The sequence below is a fragment of the Oryx dammah genome, unplaced genomic scaffold (assembly GCF_014754425.2).
Source record: "Oryx dammah isolate SB20612 unplaced genomic scaffold, SCBI_Odam_1.1 HiC_scaffold_10, whole genome shotgun sequence".
NCBI lineage: Eukaryota > Metazoa > Chordata > Mammalia > Artiodactyla > Bovidae > Oryx > Oryx dammah.
This window is the reverse complement of record NW_024070194.1, coordinates 80,255,049-80,280,773: the sequence shown is the minus strand read 5'-3', so window position 1 is coordinate 80,280,773 and position 25,725 is coordinate 80,255,049. Positions and strand designations below refer to the sequence as shown.

General features: G+C 40.6%; 1 protein-coding gene across 7 annotated transcripts in view; it reads left to right on the top strand.

The window, feature by feature from the left end:
- Window positions 1-25,725, top strand: part of PLCB4 (phospholipase C beta 4) — a 478,191-nt gene that overhangs the window by 447,520 nt on the left and 4,946 nt on the right. For all 7 annotated transcript variants that reach the window (XM_040248315.1, XM_040248318.1, XM_040248317.1 and 4 more), the window contains 6 exons: window positions 4,060-4,175; window positions 5,440-5,515; window positions 7,274-7,449; window positions 10,742-10,843; window positions 23,233-23,290; window positions 23,719-23,805. In XM_040248315.1, coding sequence (XP_040104249.1) covers window positions 4,060-4,175; window positions 5,440-5,515; window positions 7,274-7,449; window positions 10,742-10,843; window positions 23,233-23,290; window positions 23,719-23,805 — 615 coding nt within the window. The remainder of the gene's footprint in view (window positions 1-4,059; window positions 4,176-5,439; window positions 5,516-7,273; window positions 7,450-10,741; window positions 10,844-23,232; window positions 23,291-23,718; window positions 23,806-25,725) is intronic.

The following is a 25,725-nucleotide window of genomic DNA, read 5'->3' as shown; positions in this document are numbered from 1 at the left end:
CCAAGGGACTCTCAAGAGTCTTCTCCAGCACCACAGTTCAAAAGCATCAGTTCTTCAGCGCTCGCCTTTTTTTATGGTACAGCTCTCACATCCATACATGACTATTGGAAAAACCATAGCTTTGACTAGATGGACCTTTGTTGGCAAAGTAATGTCTCTGCTTTTTAATACACTGTCTCGGTTGGTCATAGCTTTTCTTCCAAGGAGCAAGCGTCTTTTACTTTCATGGCTGCAGTCACCATCGCAGTGATTTTGCAGCCCAAGAAAGTAAAACCTGTCACTGTTTCTATTGTTTCTTCATCTATTTGCCATGAAGTGATGGGACCGGATGCCATGATCTTTTTTTCTGAATGTTGAGCTTTAAGCCAATTTTTTCACTCTCCTCTTTCACTTTCATCAAGAGGCTCTTTAGTTCCTCGTCAATTTCTGCCATAAGGATGGTGTCATCTGCATATCTGAGATTATTGATATTTCTCCCAGCAATCTTGATTCCAGTTTGTGCTTCATCCAGCCTGGCATTTCTCATGATGTACTCTGCATATAAGTTAAATAAGAAGAGTGATAATATACAGCCTTGATGCACTCCTTTCCTGATTTGGAACCAGTCTGTTCCATGTCTGGTAGCACCTCTAGAATGTTTTATTCTAGACTTACATGCATGCGTGCTATCACTTCAGTCATGTCCAAGTCTTTGTGATCCCATGAACTGTAGCTCGCCAGGCTCCTCTGTCCATGGGATTTTCCAGGCAAGAATATAGGAGCGGGTTGCCTTCCCTCCCTTCAGGGGATCTTTGTGACCCAGGGATCAAACTCGCGTCTGCCTGCATCTCTTGCATTGCAGGCAGATTCTTTACCCACTGAGCCACCGAGGAAGCCCCTAGACTTTCACAGAGCCCCTTGTTGTCCAGGAAAATTAATACATGTGCAGATGGGCATGATGATTATTAAATCTTTTAAGGAAGGCTAGTATTTTTTAGTGTTTTTCCCCCATAACAGTGCAGAAGTAGCTAAATCCATTTAAATAAGGATACATCAACATGTCAATCTATTCTTGGGGTCGTGTGTTAAACTTGAAGGAAAGGTTTATTGATTTAATTTCACTGGCTGTTCTCTCAATTCACTCTGCATGTTTTCATGAGGATCAAAAAATATAAGTAGATTTGGATCTCACCATATTTTGAATTAGACAGGAACGCCTAGTGTGCTGCAGTCCATAAGGTCACAAAAAATCAGACACTTGGCAACTGAACAGCAACATATTTTGAATAAGGCTTAATAAGCATTTGAAATATGATTTATATTGTATTTACTTTTAATCCTAACAACCCATTAGGTAGGTATCACTATACCAAATATAAAGATGGACAGACTGGGATTAAGTGGCTTGTCCCAAGACCTGAGACTGTCCACATCCTTAATCCAATGCAGAAGCCCTGACTGAAATGTGTTGATTTCAAGAGCACATATTGGGTTGGCCAAAAATTCATTTGGGTTTTTCCATAAGCTCTTATGGAGAACCCAGATGAACTTTTTGGCCAGCCCAGTACTAGGACTAGATTGGTACTAGGACTAGATGTACCAGCTGTTCCAACCACAAATTAAGCAAGACGTTACATATAATTCTCTGACCCCAGGTCCAGAGCAGAGTGACATCATGTGGGACCGCGCTATTGCCCCTGTTTCTAGAGCCTATTCCAAGGACCCATCCCCACCCTCCCCTACAGCTTCTCCCAGAGGCATTTATTGTCCTGACAGGAGGCTAGGACTGGCTGCACCAATGCATTTCTGAAGAATTGGTGTCTAGATGAACTGTAGGTCGACTCCTGTGTCAGCTCCCTAGCAACACGGGGAAATAATGGAATCTTGGTAAGGTTCAAAATCCCTTCCCCGTTTATATTTTACGAAATCTTTAAAGATATTCATGAATTAGGTTCAAGGTGATTTTCTTAGGAAGAAAATCAATTTTTTTTAATTATAATTAAGTCACTCACTTTTGTTGCCCACCTTATTTTTTTAACTAATTTATTTATCTTAATTGGAGGCTAATTACTTTACAATATTGTAGTGGTTTTTGCCATGCATCAACATGGATCAGCCATGGGTATACATGTGTTCCCCATCCTGAACCCCGCTTCCTCCCCACCCCATCCCTCTGGGTTGTCCCAGAGCACCAGCTTTGAGTGCCCTGCTTCATGCATTGAACTTGCACTGGTCATCTGTTTTACATATGATAATATACATGTTTCAATGCTATTTTCTCAAATCCCACCCTCACCTTCTCCCACAAAGTCCAGAAGTCTGTCCTTTACATCTGTGTCTCTTTTGCTGTCTTGCATATGGGGTCATCATTACCATCTTTCTAGATTTCATATATATGCGTTAGTATACTGCATTGGTGCTTCTCTTTCTGACTTCACCCTGTATAATAGTTTCATCCACCTCATTAGGACTGACTCGATTGTATTCTTTTTTATAGCTGAGTAATGTCTCATGGTGTATCTGTACCACAGCTTCCTTATACATTCACCTACTGATGGACATCTAGGTGGCTTCCATGTCCTGGCTATTATAAACAGTGCTGCGATGAACACTGGGGTACACGTGTCTCTTTCACTTCTGGTTTCCTCAGTGTGTATGCCCAGCAGTGGGGTTGCTGGGTCGTATGGCAGTTCTATTTCCAGTTTTTTAAGGAATCTCCACACTGTTCTCCATAGTGGCTGTACTAGTTTGCATTCCCACCAACAGTGTAAGAGGGTTCCCTTTTCTCCACACCCTCTCCAGCACTTATTTTTTGTAGACTTTGAGATGGCGGCCATTCTGACCAGAGTAAGATGGTACCTCATTGTGGTTTTGATTTGAATTTCTCTAATAATGAGTGATGTTGAGCATCTTTTCAAGTGTTTGTTAGCCATCCGTATGTCTTCTTTGGACACACATTAAAAAGTAAGCAAAAGCAAACTTGACCGTGAGGGTAGCTGTATAAGCTGAATATAGTCTACCCATTCCAGACTTTAATATCTCTCATTTCTCTAAGTTTCCCAAAAGTAGTACTAGGATATCACATTAAGCATCATCTTGGAGTGAATATTACTCATAGTAATATTTTCCTCTGTGTTTAGGGGCTGAGCAGCTAAAGAATCTGATTTCATTAAGTCCCTGGATGTGGCCAAATTATCAGGAAAAAGTAATGTTCATAGAGAAACATTTTCAAAGCCTTTCAGTCCATTTCAGTGATTAGAGGAAGCAGATGGAGAAATATTTTAAATATCTGTAAAGCTGAAGGCCAGGGCTCCTGAACATTCTGTCTTCTTTGTGAATGCATCTTGATAAGGAAGCTGGGAAAAATATCGTTAGGGATCCAAAATGAGCTGACAGTGAAACCACAGTGGCAGTTCTCATTGTGTAATGACAATGTTCAAGACCTACCAGAATGTCCCTGGTGTGTAGACACCATGCCACAGGATGAACAGTTATACTCAGCATGTAAAAGAGAAGAAATGTGGTGGCTGCCCTTGCATTCTGGGCACTAGGTTGAGGAAGGGGCCGTGGCCCAGTTAGATGACTCAGACAGCAGAGCAAAGGTGGACAGTGAGGGACTTCCCTGGTGGTCCAGAGGTTAAGACTGAGCACTTTCACCAAAGCAGAACATGGGTTTCATCCCTGGTAAGGGCACTAAGATCCCACATGGTACGGACAAAGAAGGAAAAGAAAAACAAGATGGATGGGTGGAGTTCTATGGAGCCATCTATGTGCAAAGGAAAGAACTTTGGAATGATTGGTGCTGCCCAGCAGTGGGCAGGGCTGCCTTTTGAGGTAGGCATGTTCGTTGGACTGAGGCTGGAGACCCCCTTGTTGGCGAGGGGACACAAACTCTTATGGGGACACAAACTCTTGGGTTGAGTGGGAGGTCGGAAGTCTTTCTAGCTCCCAAACTCAGTTACTTCTTGATTTTCAAACCGAGACTCCACAGGTACTGGTGAAAATTACGCCAGCCCAACATGAGCTAAAGTTTATCAGCCTCACTGCAAGTCTAACTTGTAACTACAAATTCTTCTGCAGGAACACAGTACCATGCAGAAACTACACTGCACGCAAGTTGACAAGATTGTGGCACAGTATGACAAGGAGAAATTGACTCATGAGAAAATCCTCGAGAAGGCAATGAAGAAGAAAGGGTAAAGGCTGTTGATTTCCTTCTGGAGGATTTTTGCCTTTTTATGTTTTTTCTTTTCCCACAGTTTAGCTGCCTGTTCAGGCCAAGGAAGAACTTAGTCTTAACTGTTCATCATTAAAAATGATTTCAGAAAATAAGAGACTTACTAAGCTAAAGGGAGTAACTGAAGTGGAAAGAGGAGCTTTGTTCAAGTTCTACAGATGTTGGTTAATGAAGTAATAACTGTATCTTTCATGAGTTTTCCATGCAAGTACCTTTAAGGTTAATGGGGAGAGAAGGAAAGACAAATTAAAGTTGGGAAAATTCAAGAAATCATTTTGCATCACCAGGTAATAAATAATAAGGTTGATATACTCAAGGGGGAAAAATCCACTTTTGATGTTTAATATTTCAAGAATCTTTAGCTTATGCCAACAGCTAAAACTGTTGAATAAAACCTGCCCTTGCATTTACTTTGAAAGAGTTTATCTAGAATTCAGCTAGGGAGATGTTTCTGTGATGTTGCAAGCAAACTGAATAACAGAGTAGGGAAAAACACGTGCAGTGCCAGCCATGGAGAAGTGATCAGTTGGATGTTTAGAATGTGTCTCTCAGAGGCACTCTCCATTAATAACACGATGAAGCATTCTAACTTAGGCTATAATAAATCAGAGCATGCATGCTGAAGACAGACGCTCAGGGCCTGTTCTGGTTTCAGCAATGATACGGATATTCCAAAAGGAAAAAATAATCACTGAAATAAGCAGTAATGCTTGCTGGGCAATCGCCTAGTATATATTTCCTACTCACAATAGAGTAAGAAGCAAAAATTACCCCATAGTGCCAAGAAATGCTATTTTTCTCCCTTGCTGGCATGTGTCAAAGACAAAAATCTGGCTTTACAACCAAAGTAGAAGAATTGAAAATTCACTTCAAGGCTGAGGCCCTGTTTTTCAGTTCTCATCCTAAATAGTATATTATTGAATAAATGAAAAATAGCCTGAAGAACAGCAAGAACCAAAACGGAAACTGACAACAAATCCTTTGCAAGGAAATAATTGTTAGGTCTGAAATGGTTGTTTCTGTAGTGGTTGAATTGAGTAATCACCATACAGATATTTTGTAAGGTGTGCATCTGTTACTAGAAGAACTGAGGTTGCCCAGTGAGCCGTGGCGTCCCAAGTGTGATGAACTAATTGTCTTCATCAGAAGGCTTTGGAGCAAAGGCCTCTGGGAGCGGGAAGATATCTCATGCTTGGCATGCATTTGCGGTTTTCCATTTTCAGGGGAAGTAATTGTCTTGAAATGAAAAAAGAAACAGAAATTAAAATTCAGACGCTGACATCGGATCACAAATCTAAGGTAAGAAAATGCGTATTTTTACAGCAACAACTTGGTAATTTGTTTTGAAGCTGCACCCAGTTTTAATCAGAAACAACAGTAGCCTGGGGCTGGTCTGGGCCCACTGGGTTAGAGAAGAGGCATTTCATGGAACACCTTTCCTTTACTGTAGACATATATACTCACGATGTCTATGTTGTCTGCCTCAGAGGCGTCAGGAAAACAATAAATGGATTAAAAGGAAATGTTGTGTAGAATGTGGAATTACTTCCTTACAGAGGTGAATTGAACATATGACAGAAAGCCACCCATCCGGAGGGTTCAGTAACTCTTATGTCAATATTTATTTTTTAGTCGATAGTTTAATTTATTCTAACTTTGTTGTGGAAGTTTGAGATGGGGAAAATTCCAGAGCTATGATTCTAGGAGATGAGCCTAGTCACTCATATTCCCAAAAAAAAAACACAAGAAAATACACGTTTAGGGGACCTGAAGTGTGATTACAGACGTCTTGAAGAACTGAGCACCATGTTACAGTCAAGAACATAAATATCTTATGATAATAGTTATAAAAGAAGAAGAGCTGTTAAAGACAAAGTCTCCAACTATAGCTTTTGGTCAGACCAGCCAGTCTCCTCTGTCCACATGCGGCTCCATCATCCAGCGAGCAACGCTGCCACACACCTGGGCCAGCCAGGCGTTCCAAACTGAAGTTCTCCGTGGTGCTGTGTATTTGTGTCTGTTCTGCCTTGCAGTCTAAAGAGGTGTAAAGAGTCGAACGCTGTATATTTTTGAGAGCTGTTCCCTACTCTCTTTTTTCCTCCTCTTAACTAGAATGTTTGAGAATTAATGACTCTGAGACACTCCATGATTTTTAAATGCTTTGTGTAAATACAAAAGTAGAAACCTTGGTTACTGTATCAAGTTGCTTTTGCTGAATGAAACACCACCTCAAAATTTAGTGGCTTAAGACAGCTACCATGTATTAACTGACAGTTCAGTGGGTTAGAACTCAGACTATATGCCCCTGGACAGCTCTACTTTTGGCTGGACTTGGGTGTGTCAGCAGTCGGCTGGGACTGGTGGCATCTCTGAGGTCTCTGATAGGAAGCTGGCTGCTGGTGGTTTTTAACTGTGTGACCTCTCACTCGCCAGCAGGCTAGCACAGGCTTCTCAGAGTTCCAAGAATAGAGAAAGGATAAGCACTTGTACATCTTCTGTTTGCATCACATTTGCCACAGTCTTATAGGCTAAAGCAGGTCAGGGGTCAGCCAGACTCAACGAGCTGGAGAAATAGACTCTAGCGCTTGATGATCCATAAAACCCACCGTGTGAAGAGCACAGCTACTCTCTGCAGGGGAAGACTGTCTACCCCAGCATTTGCTAAGATGACACAATAAGTCATGACCCAGGAATAAGAGAACATACAGCTCTCTGTTCAGACCTGTGACCTTGTGGAAGTGAAAAGCATGAGGAGATGAAGAGAATTCTCATCGAATTGGTAAAGGAGCCCAAGGATCAGACAAACCAGCGTGTCGGCAACTTAGGCAGTGAAATGGGTCATGGTTAAATATCTAGAGCCAAAATGATTGCCCTGTTTTAAAAAGTGATGACTTCCTAGTTCCTGTTGGTTAGTACATAGTTTTACAGGTTCTATAGGCGTCTACTGGTTGCCCAAGTAAAGCAATGAGGGGATCTGAAATGCGTGGTTAATATTGTGCTTTTAGTTCCTACCTGCTTGGGAGAATTCCAGGCGGCACCACCCTTTTCCCCATGCAGGTCAAGGAGATTGTGGCACAGCACACAAAGGAGTGGTCAGACATGATCAACACCCACAGTGCGGAGGAGCAGGAGATCCGGGACCTGCACCTCAGCCAGCAGTGCGAACTGCTCAGAAAGCTCCTGATCAGCGCCCACGAGCAGCAGACCCAGCAGCTGAAACTGTCCCATGACAGGTGGGCAACTTAGCTCCAGAGGAAACTCCGTTTTTAAAATGACGTGTGTGTGTGTGTGTATGTACAAGAACAAGTGTCAAGGTAGTAAGGAAAATCAACTTCACATATAACATTGAGTTTTTTTGTATACTCTGTCATAGAGCTGATGTGGCAAGAGGAACTGTCAGAAATGGCCTCGACCATCAAAATGCTTCCAAGTGGTGGCAAGATATGATACTCCTACAACAAATTAAGTTGCATTACAAGTAGCGTACAATACAGACTAAAATTATCACAGACTCTGCTGCCTCTGAGTGGTTCCGGAGGCTTCACAAGATGATAGGGCCAGATTTGGCTTTTAAGAAATGATCTGGAACCTCTTAGGAAGAGAAGACACAGAGGGAGATAAAGAGCAAGCAGCTGAACTCCTAGAATGGTTGGTTCTGATGGCTCAGAGATACCTTCCTTTCCATTGTCAGGGTGTCTATAAATTTTAGAAAGGCAGGTCTGATCAAGAAATAGCAAGAAGTATCTGTTTATTTTTGCCTCTCCCCATTTCAGCACACTGAGTATCATGTTAAAGACACTGCAGATGGTGAGCTGGACTTTTTCCCCAGGCAGAAGACTGTTTATGTCAGTCAGTGATGTCTTTTTATCGCAGCTTGGTTGCAGCTTGTCCGTCTTCTTTAGGGCCAACTGTGTGATGCAGTGGTGGTCTGTTGATAACACACCAGAAAGTATAAAACAGAAGCATTTTACAAAAAAAAGAAAACTTTAAACTTCTGAAATGGATTATGTAGGCACATTCCCAGATTCCAAACCTCATTATGGCGTGATGCCCAACCATAAGAACGTGAAGTATTTTTGCCATAGTTTCTGATTCTCTCATGAGCCAACTAAATGAGGTATGTATGCCATGCTGAGTTTCTTGTGGGCTCAAGTACCATACCATATCCATTTTAAAGTATTCTGTTTATTTGTATAGGATTAAAAGTGCCTTTTTCCCCTTAGAAATGCTCTTGATTTAGTACACAGAAAGGTCAGTTCATCATCTTCCCTTTGACCATTTCTACAATATCAGATATTAGATGTCCACCCTTATTCAAAGATACTTTGAAGAATAAGGTACTCTCTTCTAATCTTTTATTGTAGTTGAATAAAGGAGAAAAAATTATCCCAAACAGTAGGCATTTTCCAAAAGAAAAAAAAAAGAAAATGAATTCTTGTGACATAGGAAGTCATTTGAAGGAACCATAACCTTATTACTAATTTACCTTAAAAAATAGATCCATGGCAGAAGTATTTTTCAAAGTAACAGCAGCGCTGAAGCTTTCTGTTAAGTATCCTGTGGTCATGTTTCTTTGTCACCATCACAGCTGTTGTTCTGGGTTAAAAAATTCTTGCCTTCCTAACATTTGGCAACATTATTTGGTTATTGATAGGTGCTTGTTGAATGAATGAATGAAGAGATGGTCAATTTAATAACAAGTTATGAAAAATTCTGAGAGCCAGTTTCTTGGGCCCAGGAATTTCTGTGCATACCCAGCTTCTGTGTCCCTAAGTCCTCTGACTGGAGACCTCTCTGTTTCAGTTTTGTCCATCGTTTTCCAGAAAGTACAAACACCACTTAACCTGCCCATTCCTGGGCAGTGCTCCAAGGAGATCACTATAGGTTCCAGAGAAGATTCTTTGTTAATTCTTTCATTTTCAGATTCTAAGTGGTGTGCGTTTGTGCTCATCAATAGTCCAAAGAGATGAGTTTTGTGGTACACACACCCATTCACACTCGGTGATCAGTCACCTGTAAGCTCCCTCTGCCCCGCACCCCCCACTCCTCCCCCCACCGTTTCCTGTGTTTATTTGAAACCATTTGTCCCCTTCATTCCCCTGGGCTGTCAGAACCACAAGACAGTCATTTGTGAGTGTTAGAACATCCTATCTCTTCCAAGCAATCTGATCCCCCCAAAAAACATGGGAGAAAGCTGGAAAATCCTTGTGTTTTCCTGACTGCAAGCAGTTGTCCTTGTGCATTCTTTGATTGTTCTCATGCGGTACTCTCTATCCCCATTTGTCTTATTGTCTATAGGCTTGTAAACATGATTGCCTGAGATGTTTGTATATAACTTGGGATTTGTAGCTTTTCTTTCTTCAGAATGCATCTGGCGTGTTGATGACACTGTCCTACTCTGGGCAGCTCTATAGGCGCATCCCGCGGTTGGGGTTACGTTAGACACGCACCGTGCCTCTTCTTCCCATCCCAGCACTGACACTTCACAGGAAGTGCCTCGCCGCCCCCAGCAGAATCATGCCTGTGGACTGGGGCTCCTGCCCTCCTTCTCACAGAATGCAAGACAACTTCATGATCTCAATAATGAGATAAAAAGTGAACCCAGTCCTTTTGTTACATATGAAATGTGTTTTTTGTTTATCTTTTTAATTAGAGTAAAAATCCACAGCGCAAAATGTGCCATGTCAACTGTTTGTGAGTGCGTAGCAGAAGGTGTATTCACACTGTGTAACCATCAGTCACTACCATCCAGCTCCGGGACTTTATCATCTTTCCCAGCTGAAACTACCTACTGAACACTCACTCTCCACTCCCCTGGTGGCTTTTTCTCCCTTACAGTTTTACTGAGGTACAATGGATATACAGCACTGTATGGTGTAAGCTGCAGAGCATACTGCTTTGGCCTATGTATATCATGAAATGATTACAATAAGTTTTGTGAACTTCCATCATCTCATAGAGATACAAAATAAAAGGAAAATTTTTTTCCTTGTAATGAGAACTTATAGGAGTTACTCTCTTAACAACGTTCATGTTTATATAACATACATCTTAGTCATGTTGTACATTACATCCCTAGTACTATTTATCATATAATTGGAAGTTTGTTCCAGGTGGCTCAGTGGTAGAGAATCTACCTGCCAAGCAGGAGATGTGAGTTTCATCTCTGGGTCAGGAAGATCCCCTGGAGAAGGAATGGCACCCATTCCAATATTCTTGCCTAGGAAATCCCATGGACAGAGGATCCTAGTGGGCTACAGTCCATGGGGTCACAAAGAGTCAGGATACGACTTAGTGACTACACAGGAAGTTTGTACTTTTTGACCACCTTCATCCAACTTCCCTTCCCCTCAACCCTGCCTCTGGAAACCACAAATCTGATCAATTTTTTTATGAGTTTTTTTTTTTTTTTAAGTATAATTGACCTACAAGACTGTGTTAGTTCCTGGTGTACAACATAGTGATTCGATGTCTGTACATTACAAAACGATCACTTCCTGGTTTTGTTTTTATTTTAATACACAGGGAAAGCAAAGAGATGCGAGCACACCAAGCTAAGATTTCTATGGAAAATAGCAAAGCCATCAGCCAAGATAAATCCATCAAGAATAAAGCAGAACGGGAAAGGTGAGTTGGAATGCTCACTGCAAGAATATAACAGTGACTCCAGTGTACACATACACTCACATTTGAGATGTAAAAAAACCTTGTGAGCGCTGGCCTAGAATCCTACTGTTAAAATTGCTGGAAAGATTTATTATTGTTGCTATAAAACACCTTCTGATTGCTTACTACCACTAGTAAAACATATTTACATTCAATATGTGTGTGCTCATTTCCAAAATTGTATAAAATCTGGCATAAACAAAACTGTATAAATTATGGCAAAATATCCTTCCCACATGATGCTTAGGTCACCCTGAGAGCATCTCATTTGCTCAGGTGTTAAGCCCATCCTGAATGTGTTTGCAGTCTATAGGCCTTGTACTGACCTTGACACTAGGGACCATCTCAAATCACCTCCCTCCGGTTTTCTGGTTTGTCCTTGTCTAAGAATGAGTTTTCTAGAAACAAAGACCAAGATAGGACTTTGGGTCATGTGATTTGCTGAGGAAAGAATCTTCAGCAGGGCAGAGAGGAGGAAGCAGGAGGGGGCCAGGGCAAGGGCTAAGCAAGGCTAGGATCTCAGCTAGAGTTCCTCTGCAGCCTGACTCCAGCTCTAGAGTGTAAACGACTGTGATCTGCTCCTTTGAGCCATGGGCACGTGGCTCTTGTACGTCTATGTTAATCAGTCCTTGGCCACGTAGAGTTGGGAGAGGTTTGTGTGACGTCCAGAGAAAAACCAAGGTGCGAGATAAAGGGGACCTAAGAGGGCATCGCTAGTCATGGGCCCCAAGAGAGGCAGTTAGTGGCACTTGATGCCTAGTGCATTTCCCATGTTTCAAGTTTACAGACTAGAAAGCGTATTACCATCTGGTGCATTTTTATGCTGAAGTTTTGTGGATTAAATATGGTTTGGAATTAACAGGCCAGCAGTGGGATTGGAATTCCACAGAAATTTGACCTGGAAAGAAATCACCTTTTCAACACTTTGGATAAGAAATTTCCCAATAAACATGGAGTATCATTTATTTCTCTTTAAGTAGATTATTACTCAGTTTATTCAGTGCTCTTGTACACCATCATATTGGCATAGTTATCTTGTTATTGTTCAGTCACTAACAGGTATCTGACTATTTGCAACCCCATAGAATGCAGCATACCAGCTTCCCCTGTCCTTCAGTATCTCCCCAATTTTGCTCAAATTCGTGTCCATGAAGTTGGTGATGCTATCTAACCATCTCATCCTCTGGTGCTCCTTTTGACTTAAATCTTTCCTGTTTTCCAGTGAGTCTTTCCAATGAGTCAGCTCTTGCATCATGGCACTTAAGCTTCAGCACCAGTCCTTCCAAATAATATGCAGGGTGGATTTCCTATAGGGTTGACTGGTTTGATCTCTTTGTAGTCCAAACGACTCTCATGAGTCTTCTCCAGCACCAAATTTGAAAGCATCAGTTCTTTGGCACTCAGCCTTCTTTATGATCCAGCTCTCACATCCGCACATCACTACTGGAAAAACCACAGCTTTGACTATACAGACCTTTGTCAGCAAAGTGATATCTCTGCTTTTTAATATGCTATCCACGTTTGTCATAGATTTCCTTCCAAGGAGCAAGTATGTTTTAATTTCATGGCTAAAATCACCATCCTCAGTGAATTTAGAGTGCAAGAAAAACCTGTCACTGCTTCTACTTTTTTCCCCTTCTATTTGCCATGAAGTGATGGGACCAGATACCATGATTTTAGTTTGTTGAACGTTGAGTTTTAAGCCAGCTTTTTCACTCTTCTCTTTCGCCCTTATCAAGAGGCTCTTTAGTTGCTCATCATTTTCTGCTATTTGAGTGTTATCATCTACATATCTGAGGGTGTTGATATTTCTCCCAGCAATCTTGACTCCAGCTTGTGATTCATTCACCCTGGCATTTAGCAAGGTGTACTCTGCATAGAAGTTAAATAAGCAGGGTGACAATATATAGCCTTGATGTACTCCTTTCCCAATTTTGAACCAGTCATTTCTTCCATGTCTGGTTCTAGCTCTTGCTTCTTGATCCTCCTACCAGTTTCTCAGGAGACAGTTAAGGTGGTCCAGTATTCCCATCTCCTGAAGAATTTTCTACAGTTTGTCATTATCCACACAGTAAAGGCTTTAGCACAAGCAGAAGTAGATATTTTTCTTGAATTCTCTTGCTTTCTCTATGATCCAAGAAATGTTGGAAATTTGATCTCCAGTTCCCCTGCCTTTTCTAAAACCAGCTTGTACATCTGGACATTCTCAGTTCACATATTGCTGAAGCCTAGCTTGAAGGAATTTGAGCATTACCTTGCTAGCATGTGAAATAAGTGCAACTGTGCGGTAGTTTGAACGTTCTTCAACATTGTGCTTCTTTGGGATTGGAATGAATGATGATCTTTTCCAGTCCTGTGGCCACTGCTGAGTTTTCCAAATGTGCTGGCATATTGAGTACAGCACTTTAACAGCATCTTTAGGATTTGAAATAGTTCAGCTAGAATTCTGTCACCTCCACTAGCTTTGTTTGTAGTAAATCTTCCCAAGGCCCACTTGACTTCACACTGCAGGTATCTGGCTCTAGCTGACTGATCACACCATCATGGTTATCTGGGTCATGAAGATCTTTTTTGTGCAGTTCTTCTGTGTATTCTTGCCACCTCTTCTTAATATCTTCTGCTTCTGTTAGGTCCATACCATTTCTGTCCTTTATTGTGCCCATCTTTGCATGAAATGTTCCCTTGATATCTCCAGTTTTCTTGAAGAGATCTCTAGTCTTTCCCATTCCGTTGTTTTTCTCTGTTTCTTTGCATTGTTCGTTTAAGAAGGCCTTCTTAACTCTCCTTGCTATTTCTGGAACTCTGCATTCAGTTGAGTATGTCTTTACCTTTCTCCCTTGCCTTTCTCTTCTCTTCTTTTCTCAGCGATTTGTAAAGCCTCCTCAGACAACCACTTTGCCTTCTTGCATTTCTTATTTTGGGGGATGGTGTTTTGTCATTTTCTTCTGTACAGTGTTACGAACTTCTGTCCATAGTTCTTCAAGCACTCTGTCTACCAGATCTAATCCCTTGAATCTATTAATCACCTCCACTGTACAATCATAAGGGATTTGATTTAGACACGCCTGAAAACTCAGGCGTAAAGAATACACCTGCAATGCAGGAGACCTTGGTTCGGTTCCTGGGAGGCTATAGTTCAAAGCATTGCAAGAGTCGGACATGACTGAGCAACTAAGCAAGCAACCATATAGCAAAGTGAACTCTGCCCAATGCACTGTGGTGACCTGAATGGGAAGGAAGTCCAAAATGGAGGAAATATATGTATGTATGTATGTGTCACTGACTGACTGACTCATTTTGGCTTCCCTGATAGCTCAGTTGGTAAAGAATCCACCTCCAGTGCATGAGACCCTGGTTCAATTCCTGGGTCAGGAACATCCGCTGGAGAAGCGATAGGCTACTCACTCCAGTATTCTTGGGCTTCCCTTGTAGCTCAGCTGGTCAAGAATCTGCCTGCAATGTGCGAGACCTGGGTTCAATCCCTGGGTTGGGAAGATCCCCTGGAGAAGGGAAAGGCTAGGCACTCCAGTATTCTGGCCTAGAGAATTCCATCGACTGTATAGTCCACAAGGTGACAAAGAGTCGGACACGACTGACTTTGACTTTGACTTTCATACCTGAATGGCCTAGTGGTTTTCCCTTCTTTCTTCAATTTAAGCCTGTATTTTGCAACAAGGAGCTCATAATCTGGGCCACAGTCAGCTCCAGGTCTTGTTTTTGCTGACTGTATAGACCTTCTCCATGTTTGGCTGCAAAGAATATAATCAATCTGATTTTGGTATTGATCATTTGGTGATGTCCATGTGTAGAGTCATTGCCTGCATTGTTGAAAAAGGGTATTTGCTATGATCAGTGTGTTCTCTTGACAAAACTCTGTTAGCTTTTGCCCTGCTTCATTTTATGCTCCAAGGCCAAATTTGCCTGTTACTCCTGGTATCTCTTGAGTTCCTACTTTTGCATTTCAGTCCCCTATGATGAAAAGGACATCTGTGTGTGTGCGTGTGTGTGTTAGTTCCAGAAAGTCTTGTAGGTCTTCCTGGAATTGGTCAACTTCAGAATTAGTGGTTGGGGCATAGACTTGGATTACTATGACATTGAATGATTTGCCTTTAAAATGAACCGAGATTATTCTGTGATTTTTGAGATTGCTCACAAGTACTGCATTTCAGACTCTTATTGACTGTGAGGACTACTCTATTTCTCCTAAGGGATTCTTATCCACAATAGTACATGTAATGGCCATCTGAATTAAATTCACCCATTCCCATCCATTTTAGTTCACTGATTCCTAACATGTTCAGTCTTGCCATATCCTGCTTGACCATGTCCAATTTACCTTCATTCATGGACCTAACATTCTAGGTTCCTATGAAATATTGATCTTTATAACATCAGGCTTTACTTTCCCCACCAGACACATCCACAACTGAATGTCATTTCCAATGAAGTACCATCTTCTGGACATTATTCTCAGAAAAGGAACTTTGTTTAAGGGCCTTGTATACGTGGAAAGGACATCATCAACTTTAGCTCATAAACATAAAATATTTGTGCCATGATAAAAACTTGTTAAACTGTTTTAGACTGTTACAAGTTGAAATATAGAATTCAACCTGAAAATATACTAATTGTTAAATAGCTCTTTATCCTATTTTTTCAATATGTTACAAAGTGGACTTCAGACAAGTTGAGGTCAAATTGTCTTAAATTAAGAGCTATTAAAACCCAGAAAATTTTTTATTTAATTTTTCTTATTTCAACTCTACATACTTATTTGTTATAACTCTGTATCCAATGGTTCAGTTCAGTTCAGTTCAATTCAGTCACTCAGTCATGTCTGACTCTATGAGACCCCATGAATCACAGCATGCAGGGCCTCTCTGTCCATCAACAACTTCCGCAGTTCACTCAAACTCATGTCCATCAAGTCGGTGGTGCCATCCAACCATCTCATCCTCTGTCGTCCCCTTCTCCTCCTGCCCCCAATCCGTCCCAGCATCAGGGTCTTTTCTAATGAGTCAACTCTTCACATGACGTGGCCAAAGTACTGGAGCTTCAGCTTTAGCATTAGTCCTTCCAATGAACACCCAGGGCTGATCTTCAGAATGGACTGGTTGGATCTCCTTGCAGTCCAAAGGACTCTCAAGAGTCTTCTCCAACACCACTGTTCAAAAGCATCAAATCTTCGGCACTCAGCTTTCTTCAGAGACCAACTCTCACATCCATACATGACCACTGGAAAAACCATAGCCTTGACTAGACAGACCTTGGTAATGTCTCTGCTTTTGAATATGCTATCTAGGTTGGTCATAACTTTCCTTCCAGGAGTAAGCATCTTTTAATTTCATAGATGCAATCACCATCTGCAATGATTTTGGAGCCCAAAAAAATAAAGTCTGACACTGTTTCTGCTGTTTCCCCATCTATTTCCCATGAAGTGATGGGACCAGATGCCATGATCTTAGTTATCTGAATGTTGAGCTTTAAGCCAACTTTTTCACTCTCCTCTTTCACTTTCATCAAGAGGCTCTTTAGTTCCTCTTCACTTTCTGCCATAAGGATGGTGTCATATGCCGATCTGAGGTTATTGATATTTCTCCTGGCATTCTTGATTCCAGCTTGTGCTTCTAACAGCCCAGCATTTCTCATGATGTACTCTGCATATAAGTTAAATAAGCAGGGTGACAATATACAGCCTTGACGTACACCTTTTCCTATTTGGAACCAGTCTGTTGTTCCATGTCCAGTTCTAACTGTTGCCTCCTGACCTGCATACAGATTTTTCAAGAGGCAGCTCAGGTGGTCTGGTATTCCCATCTCTCTCAGAATTTTCCACAGTTTATTGTGATCCACATAGTCAAAGGCTTTGGCATAGTCAACAAAGCAGAAATAGATGTTTTTCTGAAACTCTCTTCCTTTTTCTATGATCCAGTGGATGTTGGCAATTTGATATCTGGTTCCTCTACCTTTTCTAAAACCAGCTTGAACATCTGGAAGTTCACAGTTCACGTACTGCTAAAGCCTGTTCGGAGAATTTTGAGCATTAATTTACTAGCGTGTGAGATGAGTACAATTGTATGGTAGTTTGAGCATTCTTTGGCATTGCCTTTCTTTGGGATTGGAATGAAAACTGACCTTTTCCAGTCCTGTGGCCACTGCTGAGTTTTTTCAAATTTGTTGTCATATTGAGTGCAGCACTTTCACAGCATCATCTTTCAGGATTTGAAATAGCTCCACTGGAATTCCACCACCTCCGCTAGGTTTGTTTGTAGTGATGCTTTCTAAGGCCCACTTGACTTCACATTCCAGGATATCTGGCTCTAGGTGAATGATCACACCATCGTGGTTATCTTGGTCATGAAGATCTTTTTTGAACAGTTCTTCTGTGTATTCTTGCCACCTCTTCTTAATATCTTCTGCTTCTGTTAGGTCCATACCATTTCTGTCCTTTATCGAGCCCATCTTTGCATGAAATGTTCCCTTGGTATCTCTAATTTTCTTGAAGAGATCTCTAGTCTTTCCCCTTCTGTTGTTTTCTTCTATTTCTTTGCATTGATCCCTGAGGAAGGCTTTCTTATCTATCCTTGCTATTCTCTGGAACTCTGCATTCAGATGCTTATATCTTCCCTCTCTCCTTTGCTTTTCACTTCTCTTCTTTTCACAGCTATTTGTAAGGCCTCCCCAGACAGCCGTTTTGCTTTTTTGCATTTCTTTTCCATGGAGATGGTCCTGATCCCTGTCTCCTGTACAATATCACAAACCTCTGTCCATTGTTCATCAGGCACTCTATCTATCAGATCTACTCCCTTAAATCTATTTCTCACTTCCACGGTATAATCATAAGGATTTGATTTAGGTCATACCTGAATGGTCTAATGGTTTTCCATACTTTCTTCCATTTAAGTCTGAATTTGGCAATAAGGAGCTCATGATCTGAGCCACAGTCAGCTCCTGGTCTTGTTTTTGCTGACTGACTCCATCTTTGGCTGCAAATAATATAATCAATCTGATTTCGGTGTTGACCATCTGGTGATGTCCATGTGTAGAGTCTTCTCTTGTGTTGTTGGAGGAAGGTGTTTGCTATCACCAGTGTGTTCTCTTGGCAAAACTCTATTAGCCTTTGCCCTGCTTCATTCTGTATTCCAAGGCCAAATATTCCTGTTACCCCAGGTGTTTCTTGACTTCCTACTTTTGCATTCCAGTCCCCTATAATGAAAAGGACATCTCTTTTGGGTGTTAGTTCTAAAAGGTCTTGTAGGTCTTCATAGAACCGTTCAACTTCAGCTTCTTCAGCATTATTGGTTGGGGCATAGACTTGGATTACTGTGATAATGAATGGTTTGCCTTGGAGACGAACAGAGATCATTCTGTTCTTTTTGAGATTGCATCTAAGTACTGCCTTTTGGACTCTTTTGTTGACCATGATGGCTACTCCATTTCTTCTGAGGGATTCCTGCCCACAGTAGTAGATGTAAGGGTCATCTGAGTTAAATTCACCCGTTCCAGTCCATTTTAGTTTGCTGAATCCTAGAATGTCGATGTTCACTCTTGCCATCTCCTGTTTGACCATTTCCAATTTGCCTTGATTCATGGACCTGACATTCCAGGTTCCTATGCAATATTTCTCTTTACCGCATTGGACCTTTCTTGTATCACCAGTCATATCCACAACTGGGTATTGTTTTTGCTTTGGCTCCATCCCTTCATTCTTTCTAGTTATTTCTTCACTGATCTCCAGTAGCATATTGGGCACCTACCGACCTGGGGAGTTCCTCTTTCATATCCTATCATTTTGTCTTTTCATACTGTTCATGGGGTTCTCAAGGCAAGAATACTGAAGTGGTTTGCCATTCCCTTCTCCAGTAGACCACATTCTGTCTGACCTCTCCACCATGACCTGCCCATCTTGGGTGGCCCCACGTGGCATAGCTTAGTTTCATTGAGTTAGACAAGGCTGTGGTCCGTGTGATCAGATTGGCTAGTTTTCTGTGATTATGGTTTCAGTGTGTCGGCCCTCTGATGCCCTCTCGCAACACTTACCATCTTACTTGGGTTTCTCTTACCTTGGACGAGGCGTATCTCCTCACAGCTGCCCCTCCTGACCTTGAACCTGGAGTAGCTCCTCTCAGCCCTCCTGCCCTGTGCAGCCACTGCTCCTTGAACGTGGGATAGCTCCTCTCAGCCGCCACCCCTGACGTCGGGCACGGGATAGCTCCTCTCAGCCGCCACCCCTGACGTCCGGCACGGGGTAGCTCCCCTCGGCCGCCACCCCTGACTTTGGGCGAGGGGTAGCTCCTCTCAGTTAGATGATTCCAAAGCATCTACAAAAGACCTGTTATTTAAAGAATAATTTCTCTATGCCAAATAGTTACCTTTTTTAAGGTAACATATATTGTGTGTATCCATCTTGTCAAACCACTGAGAAACAAAATTAGATATTTATTATCAGAGAGCTAAGAAAGACATGCAGAAGCTGAAAAACACTTCGGTCTTGTGTCTAAGAAGATATTTCAACATAAATCGCATTATATTTTAACTGAGAGACAATGCACTTTATCAGTGTGTCAGAGGTAGCCAAGTACACAGAAAGAGAAATAAATAATCAGCCAAATAAAGAGGTGGCCTCCCAAATGGGAGAAAATATTTGCAAACATATGACAGGTAACAGAGTAATATTCACAATACGTAGGTAACTCACATAAACCAACAGCAAAAACAAATCTGATTTTACAAGTGGGCATAGGAACTTCATTGGTTGTCCAGCGGTTAAGAGTCTGCCTGCCAATGTAGGGGACATGGGTTCGATCCCTGGTCTAGTTAGAATCCACATGCTTCAAGGCAACTCAGCTGGTGTTCCACAACTACAGAAGCCCGTGCGCCCTAGAGCCCATGCCCCCTGCAGGAGAAGCCACCGCAACAAGAAACCCGCGCACTGCAACGAGAGCAGCCCCTGCTCGCTGCAAGTAGTGAGAGCCCACATGCCGCAACGAAGGCCTGGCTCAGCCATAAATAAATAGATAAATTTTTTAAATGTTTGGGGAAAAAAATTTTAAGTGGGCAGAGGACCGAAAATAGACACTTTTCAAAAGACAAAAAAAAAAAAAAAGACATTTTTCTAAAGAAGACATGCAGATGGCCAACAGCTATGTGAAAAGGTGCTCAACATCACTCGTCACCAGGGAATGCAAATTAAAACCACAGTAAGATATGACTTCCACATCTGTTAGAATGGCTATTATAAAAATTCAGTAGATGATATGTATTGGCAAGGATGTGGAGAAAAGGGAACCCTTTTGCACTGTTGGTGGGATTGTGAGCTGGCAGTGCCACCATGGGAAGTAATGGAGCCAAGGGGCTCCTCAAAAAATTAAAAATAGAACTACCATTTGATCCAGTGATTCCACTTCTGGGTATATATCCGAAAAAAATGAAAACACTGTCTGCAAGAGCTGTCTGCATCCCCATGTTCATCACAGGACTATTCACAACAGCCAAGACAGCAGACAGCTTAAGTGTCTGAGTGAATGGTTAAAGAAAGCTTGAAATGTATATACAATGAAATATTTATCCATAAGAAGAAGAAAATACTGCTATTTGGGACAACATGAATCTCTGAGAACATTAAGCTAAAATAAATAAATTAAGCTGAAATAAATCAGAGAAAGAAAAATACTATCTATTTGTGGACCCTAAAAAAAGCCAAATTCATATAAACAGGGTAGATTGGTGATTACCAAGGTTTAGGTAGGAGTAGGGCAATGGGGAGATGTTAGTTAAAAGATAAAAACTTGCAGTTATAAGATAAATAAGCCTTAGGGATCTAAGTTCAGCATGGTAACTATTTTTCACAATACAGTATTACATACTTCAAAGTTGCTAAGAGAATAGATCTTAAAATGATATTTACAGTGAAAATTATAGCCTAGCTATATATATATTTTTTTAATGAAAATTAATGAGCAAAATGCTCAAGAGGGCATAAAATTAGAGATATAAACTGAACCCAAAGATCTCAGATGGGAAGAAATAAAAGTTTAAGAAGCAAAAGTATTGAAATAGAAAACAAAAATCAGTGGAGAGTAACACCAAAAGCTTGTTATTTGGAAAAAGAATAAATAAGTGAACCTCCAGCAAGCCTGATCAAGAAGAAGGAGAAAACTCAAATTAGTAGTATTAGACATGAAAAGAGAAATAACTGAAGATACTAAAGTAAATATTTTTGAAAACCAAGACTATAAACAATACTACAAATGAATCTGAAAACTCAAATGAAATGGACAATTGCTTAAAAAAACTAAAATATACAAACTGGCTGTAAAAGAAAGAGAAAACCTGAATAGACCTATAACTATTACAAAAACTCAAGCAGTTATAGGCCTATTCAGACTTGAAAAACACTCTACCTCACCAGTAATCTAGGAAATGTGAGTTACAGCAACAGCATAATGCCATTTCAGAAAATCACCAACTTACAAAAGAGGAAATGTCTGATAGTAACAAGAGTGGACAAAGATATGCAGAAGGGGTAGCACCCAGATACTGTGGATGGGAATGCAAATTGGGACAAGTACTTCGGAATAAAGATGAAGTTGTTCATTCCCTACCAACCTGCAGGCCTAGGTTTACCCCTGCAGAAACCTTTGCTCATATACACGAGAAGATATGTCCTGCACCTTCTTTATTTAGCCAACAGACAGACAATGTGCCAGGCATTGCAAGACCCTATGCACCAGACCATTGTGCATGGTTGGCAAATAAAAACATACTTGTTATTAATGGCAAAATGAAATCTTGTAGTCAAAATTTTCCATAAATGGAAAAATCCATACAGCTGGTGAAAATGGTGGACTTATTTGAAACATGGTTATAGCTCTAAATCATAAATCTAAGTGACAAGTTATCAAAAGAAACACAGAATATGTTAGCAGGTTAATTTGGAAGCCATACAAAATTATTTACATATATATATTGGACATGAGTCTGAGTCCACTCCGGGAGTTGGTGATGGACAGGGAGGCCTAGCGTGCTGCGATTCACGGGGTCGCAAAGAGCAGAAGTGGTTGTGTGTGCGTGTGATACAGGATGTATATATGTACGCATGTATGATAGAGGTGATTTGTATGCATATGAAAGTTTGAGAAACATTTGTGTATATTACATACAGATATATCTATATGTAATAAAAATATTAAAACACAGATTTGTTATTGTTCAGTCACCCAGTTGTGTTTGACTCTTTGTGACCCCATCGACTGCAGCACGCCAGGCCTCCCTGTTCCTCACGATCTCCCAAAGTTTGCCCAAGTTCATGTCCCTTGCATTGGTGATACCATCCAGCCATCTCATCCTCTGATGCCTTCTCCTTCTGCCCTCAATCTTTCCCAGTATCGAGGACTTTTCCAATGAGTTCATATCAGGTGACCAAAAAAATGGAGCTTCAGCTTCAGCGTCAGTCCTTCCAAAGATTATTCAGGTTGATTTCCCATAAGATTGACTGGTTTGATCTCCTTGCTGTCCAAGGAATCTTCTCCAGCACCACAGTTCGAAGGCATCAGTTCTTTGGTATTCTGCCTTCTTTACGGTCCAGCTCTCACAACCGTAACTACCCCTGGGAAGACCATAGCCTTGACTAAACAGACCTTTGTCAGCAGAGTATTGTCTCTGCTTTTCAACACACCATCTAGGTTTGTCATAGCTTTCCTGCCAAGAAGCAGTCGACTGTCTTCTGATTTCATGACTGCAGTCACCATCCTTAGTGATTTTAGAGCCCAAGAAGAGGAAATCTGTCACTTTCCACTTTTCCCCCTTCTATTTGGTGTGAAGTAATGGGCTGGATACCATGATCTTAGTTTTTGTAATATATAGCTTTAAGCCAGCTCTTTCACTCTCCTCCTTCACCCTCATCAAGAGGCTCTTTAGTTCCTCTTTGCTTTGCCATTAGAGTGGTATCATCTGCATACCTGAGGCTGTTGATGTTTCTTCCACCTATCTTGATTGATGGGAACACCAAAATTCAGAAAGTGGTTACCTCTGGAGAGAGAGAAAGAGGGGAAATGGAGTCCAGAAAAATACAAAGGGGGCTTTGTTTATATTTGTAACACTTTTATTTCCTTTAAAAATATGAGACAAGGGTGGTAAAACATATTAATATTGACTAGTCTGAGTCATAGATACACAGATGTTTTGTGTCTTTTTCTCTGTACATTGTATATTTCAAAATTCCTCAAAACATTAGGAAAAGGAAGTATAATCTCATCCAAATAATTAAATGAAATATCAATTTTTCTTACTTAATATCAATTAATTCCATCCAGTGACATACCAACTGTTGTTTGTACCTTTGCTTTTAGGAGAGTCAGGGAGTTAAATAGCAGCAACACTAAAAAGTTTCTGGAAGAAAGAAAGCGAGTAAGTATCATAATTATCTTAGCACTTTTCCTTTGAAAAAAACTAAATAGTAGCTCATGCTTAGATTTCAGACTTCTAGCTGATTTGCTTAATTTGATTTTTCTGTATGCTAAATATTCTAACTTCTCTTCTCCCTGAAAGCTAATCTCTCACTAAAATCTTTAAGGTAATTATTCAGTACCATTTTATACAGAAAATGAAGCCAAATTTTAATCATGCACAAAAACTCTTCTCTAAGATTTTGGCAGCAACTATCTTACCAGCAAAAATTATGGGGTTTAAATTCTCCCAGTTTTCAGGCTATTTTCTTTCTTCTTTTTTAAATTATTTTTATATCCTTCTCTTAAACTGCAAACTACCAACTCTCATCCATAAGTTTTAAGGTTACAACCCAAAGTTGACCAGAAGTGTTTTGTTTTGCTTTGCAGCTCGCCATGAAGCAGTCCAAAGAAATGGATCAGTTGAAAAAAGTCCAGCTTGAGCACCTCGAATTCCTAGAGAAACAGAATGAGCAGGTATTTAATTTAAAAAGCGTAAAAAGATGTAGGCAGCCAACCAGATTCAGGAGGCAAATGCCATGGCCCACAGTCACCCTTCTGCTAAAGCCAGTAGCCTGCGTAGTGACATAGAAACGTGGCTAGAAAAATTTGGTGCCATTACTGTACTTTGCCCTTTTTATCCAAAAGAACAGAAAGTACTTTTTTTGAAGTGGGAGAGGAATGTGGCTGTGGAAAAAAAAAGAATCAAAATTTGATTAGATGAAGGGGATTTTAAAAAGGACATTCCTGAGAGGAGGAGAAAACAGACTATAAGTTACTTCTCCATTTTTATGTGAAGTTATATCACTTGTACCCTAGAGACAAGTGATATTGTATTTAAAAGCAAATGAGAAACCACCTACTTTCAACCTCAATCTAAAAATGAAATTATAAAACCTTCTCAGGACTTACAAGCCAAACCTAATTGCATGAACCACCATAATTCTACAAACCACTGAATGTGAGTGGATACCATACTCTTAGTGTTAAACACTAAATTAAAATATACACAAATAAAAAGAGGTCTCCAAAATCCAGCTATTCAGTAGCTGTCAGGCATATACCAACATCAAGATGAATGTGTATTTGCCTCAAACGGAGTTCAGATAGTTGGGCTATAGCCCACTGGCCATCCACAGTCTCATTTCAATTGGATGGAAATACCTCTAGCTTCTATGGCACGATGACCCTCAGTAGCAGTTAAAATTTCAGTCTATCTCAGTCCAAATACACCTCTTCGGGTGTAGCTGGTTTGGAAGTTATTATTTCTAGGCAATTTACTCCAGTCTAGAAGCTGTAAAGAAGTTCTGAAACCCGTACTTGTCCCGCATTATTCTTTCCTGTTCCCTTTCACATATAAAGTAATCCTATTTAAGTTATTTTTTTTTTAAGAGTAAATGGCTTCCATTGAAGAAAACTTAACTGGAAATTAGACTAAAAAGTACCTTTGAGAAAGTAAAACAAAACGATAAAATCAGGGTTTGTTTTTTTGTATTGCAATTGAGTAACACATAAATCCAACTTCTGGTTTCATATCCTTTACTTTTTGGTTGATAGAAGTTTTATTCATCAGCATTCTCCTAAGTTACGTTTCCCATTTCTTTTCCAGCTAAATGCTTCTATTCATGAATAGTCCACAGATCTCCAAGGCGGACAATAAGTGTTTATTGTCCCACAGGTCCCACTCATTTGACCAATCCCTAGATACAGCACCTTCTAGTACAAGTTACCTAACTTTTTTTGCTCTGAAAGCCATTTCTCAGAAAGTGTTTCTGGAGGGTGAGGGGAATGGATAAAGGAATAGCTGCTATTTCTAAACATTAGAATCCACTCCAGTGACTCAGTACTGGGTGGGGATAAGGATGCCTTAAAGAAGGCACAATGAAGGTAAGATGCAGCTCTGTGTCAGTTAACTAAATTAAGAAACTACTTAGAAATCACTGTGTTGCTTAGCAACAACTTTGACTAAGGAATATAAATGTGCTAAAAATTGCTCATCATTACAATAGTGGTATATATCAGAGCTAGAGAATATCTAGTGTTTTTAGTTTCAGAGCTAAAGTACACAATTTAAAAATCACTTTGGCCTTTTATCCTAATACATGTGTAACTCAAATCACATCAGAGATTTTACACTGAAATACTGGATTAATGATAACAGTATTGATTGGATCTTACTGGGAGGATAGTGATTTCTTCTTGTTTCTGAAATTCATATAATGCCTTTTAAGGGGTCTCAGGTAATGCTTACCACCCACACCTGATAATTTGAGTCATAGAAGCTTAGGAAAGAATGTAAGAAGGCTTGCGATTTGGTGAAGATGTAATGAGATTCCATGAAAAGAAATTCAAGGTGTATTGATGCTTCCAGCAAGTGTGGAATTTGGACTTGAATTT